At 56.3% G+C, this 6,830-nt stretch overlaps 1 protein-coding gene across 1 annotated transcript; it reads right to left on the bottom strand.

The window, feature by feature from the left end:
* Positions 1-2,506: 2,506 nt before the first annotated feature.
* On the bottom strand, positions 2,507-6,787 carry ACTB (actin beta). The gene is made up of 6 exons (XM_072349041.1): positions 6,655-6,787; positions 5,651-5,779; positions 5,079-5,318; positions 4,121-4,559; positions 3,628-3,809; positions 2,507-3,275 (listed from the first exon to the last, which is right to left on the bottom strand). The coding sequence occupies exons 2-6, from the start codon at positions 5,771-5,773 to the stop codon at positions 3,132-3,134; spliced, it is 1,128 nt and encodes a 375-aa protein (XP_072205142.1). The 5' UTR covers positions 5,774-5,779; positions 6,655-6,787; the 3' UTR covers positions 2,507-3,131.
* Between the last annotated feature and the right edge of the window lie 43 nt (positions 6,788-6,830).

The following is a 6,830-nucleotide window of genomic DNA, read 5'->3' as shown; positions in this document are numbered from 1 at the left end:
AAGTTTGAACATCTTTTTGTCCTTTTGTCAGCATAACGAGAGCTTGGTGGTCAGAGCGCTTTGTGTGCTTGGGCACGCTGTTATCTCCGCTGCTCTAAGTGGTTTTGGGTGCTTGATACGATTTAATACAGTAAGGCCTGCTCAAGTAGATTACAGATGGGTATAATACAAGCCAAGGCAGGCCTGAGGTCAGCATTCCCTCTGCAGAAACCAACTTCAAAGAGCAGAGCTCCTCCTGCAGCCAGCGTCTCATCCATGAACTGACACCAAGAAAAGCCCGTTTTCTGAACCCACCCCTTTGTGCCCTCGGAGGGGACTTCCACAAGGAACCAGATGCGTTTGAATGTCCTGGGGCTTCTTGGGACATCTGCACGCTGCCAGTGCCTTCTAACAAGAGGATCCCCCCCCTGCAGCCAGGGGCCATTTTTGGTCAGTGCTCGCTGACAAAGCTTGAGGCAACCACACAAGGAGGCCCTTCAGGGATAAATCCTGAGAGCCGCAGCCGTCTCCTTTGCCAAGGACATCACTAATTCCTGGCGGTGGCTTGATTCCGTAAGCGGCTCAGCGAGGTGACTTTCCAGGTCACCAGCTAATTGCAGGTGAAGTGCCAGCGACTGTCTCCAGCAGGAGCGAAAGTTGGGAGCTCTGAGGGAAGGAAAGGAATAAAACATGTTTGCTCAGCTCCATTCGGTTGAGCCGGTTCCCCCTGGGCAGTCAAAGGGAGGCGAGGAAGGGCTGGGTGACATGCAACAGTCTGTGGCTGATCCCTGCCGTCCCTGCAGCCAGAGAACAACCAGCACATCACAGCCGAAACACAAAGATGGAGAAGCTATGGTTAAAAACATCCCCCATCTCCAGTGCCCGTCGTTGCTGGGAGGAAACCACCTGGCTCCCCTCTGCTTGCCGGGGTTGGGAGCAGTGAGTAATGCTTGCAGGCTTCCCTGCCCAGCACCACATTCTTTTCTCCAGCATGTAATGGCCCAGAGGAGGCATAAAGCGAGCTTTGCTGGAGCAGCGTGCGGAGTAGCTGTGCACGCCACGGCCTCACATTGGAGAAGGGGTGGGAAGGGCTGCAAAATGCTCAGCCTCATTTTATTGGGGGGCTGAACGCCTGGAGCAGCAAGGGAGACGGGAAGAAAGGAAGAAAGCAAAACCCGTGCAGTGTTAACTGAAAGCCTTGCTTTCTGCGCTTTGAAGCATGCAAAATCAGCCCAGCTTCCCTGCCCATTACTCTCTCCCTCTCTTTGCACCCTCCGCTCCCAACCCCAGGCGCTTTGCAGCTCCTCGCCTTGCTGCCACCATCCTCTCTGCAGTTCTTTGTGCCTCAGCACATTTTTCCACAGCAATCAGTGGTTGTTTCAGGGAGGATCGAAGGCAGGAGAGCAGACGTGCCCCATTTCCCTGCCGCCATCTCCTCCCACCTCCTGGCCTTTTTCCTGCCCCGCTCCCACCAGCTCCCTCCCCAGCGGCTGCTGTCGCCTCCTCCTCGCCTTGCTTCCCTAAGACCCCGGGTTATTAGCCCAGTGTGGGCCCCTCCCCAACCAGTTCCACCTTGCTCCTCGCAAACCAGTGCTTCCAGTAACTCGTCTGCCTGGCCCAGCGTCTGCACCCACAGCCCTGCCAGGCTCCTGCCGCACTAATGCAGCCAGGAGGGAGGCTGGGGAGACAAAAGGAAGAAACCAGCAGGTCCACCCTGAGCGCAGCGTGACGCTGGAGCACCACGAGGCCAGAAAGAGGATTAAAAGAACCCATAGAGCTCGTTCCCTGCCTTTCATCTGCCGTGAGCATGACACAGGCGCAGCCATTAGCTCTTCAAAGCCAGTGTGCCCACAAGCCAGGCCGCGAGGTCTTGTCTGCCTAGGCAAGCAATGCAAAGCGTCACCTGGCTTTGCTCTCCCTAAGCCCTGACCCTGCAGCCATGTCACTGCGCCAGGGAGAGCTTCCTCCCCGCAGCCTTTCCCAGCCCCACCCTGCAGTGATGTGTAACAGCCCCGTGGCCCCGCTGCTCTCGTTAGTCTGTTCCATCCACTTCACTGAAGACTTTCTCCTGCCTCCACCCAAAGCACGACTCTCCCACTTTCCTGGGATGAAGCAAAGGCAGAGCAGGATGCTGGGCTGGAGATACCTGAAACGGAGGGAACAGAGGCCACGAACTGAGATGCCTCTTGGGATAAGGCACCCCATGTAGAAGCCAGCTGTAACACCATCATCAAGTCACACAGCAGCATGAGTGCCACAGGAAGCAGCACAGCTGGTCCCACCAAGCCCAGCTTTCCCTGCACTCAGCCCACCCTCATCACCCCTACAGAACACACTGATGGCACTCGGGGCAGAACCGGAGCCAAACTCCCACTTTCAGTATCATCACACTTTATTCCAGCCTGTACACCAGACAGGAGCAGCAAGCACCCCATGGAGAGGCAGCTGATCCACACAGGCTGGCAAGGCTTGATGAGAGCAGGTACCAACAGTCAAGAAGCATCACAGAAATAACCACCACCACCAGTCGAGCCTCTACTGTGTGCACTTTTATTTGAACTGGTCTTAAGTCAGTGTACAGGTAGCCCCTCCCTTCCCCCACATACTGGCACTTTACTCCTAGACTGTGGGGGAACCGTAAAGCCTTCATTCACATCTATGAGTGGGGAACACAGCCCGCTTTGCTTGACAAATCAAAAAGGATCAAGTGTGTTTTGTTTGTTTTTTCTTTTTTTTTTTCTTTAAGGCGGAAGATACAAAAAGACACTTGTTGGGTTACATAATTTACAGACAAGCAATTCTCATCTAACACCAGTAATTGGTACCGGCTCCTCCCAGCTGGGCTGTTGCCTTCACAGAGGCGAAGTAACTTCCTGTAACAATGCATTAGAACAATATTTGGAATGACTATTAAAAAAAGGAAACAAATGTACAATCAAAGTCCTCAGATGCATTGTAGAACTTTGGGGGCGTTCGCTCCAACATGTTTCATTTTAAGACTGCTGCTGACACCTTCACCATTCCAGTTTTTTAATCCTGAGTCAAGCGCCAAAAGAAAAAACAAATAAAGCCATGCCAATCTCGTCTTGTTTTTATGCGCATTTATGGGTTTTGTTTCATCACAAGGGTGTGGGTGTTGGTAACAGTCCGGTTTAGAAGCATTTGCGGTGGACAATGGAGGGTCCGGATTCATCATACTCCTGCTTGCTGATCCACATCTGCTGGAAGGTGGACAGAGAGGCCAGGATAGAGCCTCCGATCCAGACAGAGTACTTGCGCTCAGGTGGGGCAATGATCTGCAGGAGAGAACAAGGGGTCAGATGCAGTGTGATGGTCCACACCTCCCACACGCAGCCCTGGGGCACTCCGCTACCTAATTCCTTCATCTGGCCTTGGCCAAGGCACTTCGGAGTCTGAGCAGGCTTAAGGCACAGCCTCACACAGAACACCCTCCTCCCTCCCCCACTCACAGCCAGCACTTAATCTCATTACACACATGGCTGAGTAGCTGCCACCCTGCCCAGAGCAAGGCTGTAAGGCTCCACCATTAAGACAAAGCAGTTTCCATCTTCTGTAGTTTAGTTCAGCCTCCTCCACCCACTCCACATTAAGAGGTGTGTTAGGGAACAGCCCAGGGCTCCAGCCTACCTTGATTTTCATTGTGCTAGGTGCCAGGGCTGTGATCTCCTTCTGCATCCTGTCAGCAATGCCAGGGTACATTGTGGTACCACCAGACAGCACTGTGTTGGCATACAGGTCCTTACGGATATCCACATCACACTTCATGATTGAGTTGAAGGTAGTTTCATGGATACCACAGGACTCCATACCTGCGAGCAAAAAGCAGTGTCAGGTCAGTCAGCGGTTCAGCGACAAGGAAGCCAAAGGACCTACTACTACTAAGGGAAAAACAGAACTAAAGACTCCATAGTGGGAAGCAACACAGGCAAAGCCATGGCTAACAGGCTCAGCCTCCTGTTCTGACCTAGGTACATCTACCATCCTCAGGCTGAGGAAGAAAAAGACTGCAGTGGAATGGGACAGACCTGCTAAGGGCCAGCCCTTATGATGGCAGCTGACCAGTCTCTAAGTCACTCTAGGCAGAAGGGGCATGGAACCTCCTAAAAGGAGTTGGACTTACCCAAGAAAGATGGCTGGAAGAGGGCCTCAGGGCACCTGAACCTCTCATTGCCAATGGTGATAACTTGACCATCAGGGAGTTCGTAGCTCTTCTCCAGGGAAGAGCTAGAGGCAGCTGTGGCCATCTCCTGCTCGAAATCCAGTGCGACGTAGCACAGCTTCTCCTTGATGTCACGCACAATTTCTCTCTCGGCTGTGGTGGTGAAGCTGTAGCCTCTCTCTGTCAGGATCTTCATGAGGTAGTCCGTCAGGTCACGGCCAGCCAGATCCAGACGAAGGATGGCATGGGGGAGGGCATAGCCTTCATAGATGGGCACAGTGTGGGTAACACCATCACCAGAGTCCATCACAATACCAGTGGTGCGACCAGAGGCATACAGGGACAGCACAGCCTGGATGGCTACATACATGGCTGGGGTGTTGAAGGTCTCGAACATGATCTAGAGAGATAAGAAAGCACTGAGTCAAGCAGAACAAACCAAGGTTCTCACTGCATGCCTACATCAGTCCATGCATGTGGCTTTACATTTGTCCCTAGATAAAGAGGCTTCTTTGCTCCTCTAGAAGGAGATATCAGCATTTATCTCACTCGGTCTCCACCCACACCTGCCAGGTCAGAGCCTGAGCAAGGACACTGCTACCACAGGCTCATCCACATGGCACAGCAAGGAACGAAACAAAGGCCAAGAAACTACAGTACAGTCACTCAAGGCTGGTAAATGGATTAGTGTCTAGTCAGAAACAGCAGTTAGACAAGTTGCTAGTTCAGTCTCAGAGAAAGCCAGCTTAGAGGCAAACAAAACCTGTCAAGGTCCAGCAAAGAGGAGACTCAGGTCAGGAAAGGAAAACCCTGTAAAGATGGCAAAAAGGGAGAAGTGGTGAAGGCGGATAGAGGACAACATGGAAGAGGAAAGCTGGCCTGCAGCAGCACCTGCTGTAGCTCAAAGAGTTTTACACACCTGTGTCATCTTCTCTCTGTTGGCTTTGGGGTTCAGGGGAGCCTCTGTGAGCAGCACAGGGTGCTCCTCAGGGGCTACTCTCAGCTCATTGTAGAAAGTGTGGTGCCAGATCTTCTCCATGTCATCCCAGTTGGTAACAATGCCGTGTTCAATGGGGTACTTCAGGGTCAGGATACCTCTTTTGCTCTGGGCTTCATCACCAACATAGCTGTCTTTCTGGCCCATACCAACCATCACACCCTGCACAACAAAGAAAAAGCATTAAGTTTAACTCTAGCACAAAATCCAAAGGGATGAATTAAGGTTTCCCCTACACCCCCCCAGAAGCCACACCTTTAATCACCAACCCCCTACTGTCCCTACTCTGCCAGGTTAAGGACTGAGCCAAGTGCTCCAACACAGGATGCTCCGCAGGAGGCTGTGCATTCAACCAGCTACTGTTGCAGAGTAGAAACCTCTTATGTCACACATGAAAGTAAAAGGGCTTCTCGAGGCTCAACGCCCTCAGCACAACCACTCCCACCGAGCACTCCTCTCTATTGTCTGGATGCAGCCCCCAGCCGTTGCCGTACCTGATGTCTGGGGCGACCCACGATGGATGGGAACACAGCACGGGGGGCATCGTCCCCGGCAAAACCGGCCTTGCACATACCGGAGCCATTGTCAACAACGAGCGCAGCAATATCATCATCCATGGCTGGCTGCGGAGGAAGAAAGAGCGCAACAAGGTATAAGCGCCGTCGGTCTCACGCCAGCAGCCGGACCCCGCCCCGCCCGTATAACCCCGATGCTGAAGATGGAGCGCGGGGCGGCAGCGCGGCACCAAGGCCGGCCCTCCTCCTCCCCCCCATTTCCTTCCTGCCGGCTCCGCACCGCTTCGCCCCTCGCCCGCTAGAGGGTGCGGCGGCACCTCCCGGATTTCGGCTCCGCACAGATTTGGGACAAAGGAAGTCCCCGCGCCCTCTCGCTCCATGACCATAAAAGGCAATGGCTGCGCCGAGCCGCGCCTCGACAGCCGCCGGCGCTCCGGGGGCCGCCGCGCCCCTCCCCCGAGCCGCCCCGAGCCGCCCCCAGCCTCCCCGGACCCCGCCGGCCCCGCCCCGCGCCCCCACCTGCCAGCGCCCCCCGCCCGGCACCGCGAGCCCCGCGCCACGCCCCGCAGCGAGCCGAGCCCCGCAGCCGGGATGCGAAAGCGGGCAGCGCTCCGCAACTCGGACGGAGGGTGGGCAGCACGGGGGGGTCACAGCTCGACCACCGCGCCCACCGCCCGCTCAGCGCAGCCCCCCGCACCCCGCCTTTGTTCCCCTCGCTGCCCCCCCCGCCCCGCACGGCGCCGCCCCCGGCCGCGCTCCCCGCACGCAGCGGACAAAGCGCCGAGCCCAGCCCGCAGCGCAGCGCGGTTATCGGGCAGCGCGGGGCCGCACGCAGCGCAACGCAACGCACGCAGCCCCCGACCCGCTCCCCCCGCCCTCCCGCAGCCCTTCCAGGCTTCCACGCAGCCTCGAATAGAAACGAGCTCCGGTTGAACCGAGCGCTAATCACGGCCCGGGGCAGCAGGGCCGAACCGCCCGCTCACCTGTGGGAGGAACGCGGTCGGTCAGAGCCGGGGCGGGCGGCACGAGGCGGCGGCGGAGCGGGGCACGGGGCGAAGGCAGCGCGCAGCGACTCCCGCCCGCCGCCCGCTCCGCCTTTTATAAGGCCGCCGCCGCCGCCGCCTCGCCATAAAAGGAAACTTTCGGAGCGCGCCGTTCT

This window comes from Excalfactoria chinensis, chromosome 14 (genome assembly GCF_039878825.1).
Source record: "Excalfactoria chinensis isolate bCotChi1 chromosome 14, bCotChi1.hap2, whole genome shotgun sequence".
Taxonomy (NCBI): Eukaryota; Metazoa; Chordata; class Aves; order Galliformes; family Phasianidae; genus Excalfactoria; species Excalfactoria chinensis.
The sequence above is the reverse complement of the archived record's forward strand: the minus strand, read 5'-3'. Positions and strand labels throughout refer to the sequence as shown.

Bases quoted from the DNA above. Each gene is read 5' to 3' on its own strand.
- ACTB (XM_072349041.1), bottom strand. From the start codon at position 5,773: ATGGATGATGATATTGCTGCGCTCGTTGTTGACAATGGCTCCGGTATG. The intron at 5,319-5,650 runs GTACGGCAACGG...TTTGTTGTGCAG, and splicing joins TGGGTCGCCCCAGACATCAG to GGTGTGATGGTTGGTATGGG. The intron at 3,810-4,120 runs GTAAGTCCAACT...TTTTGCTCGCAG, and splicing joins CTTCCAGCCATCTTTCTTGG to GTATGGAGTCCTGTGGTATC.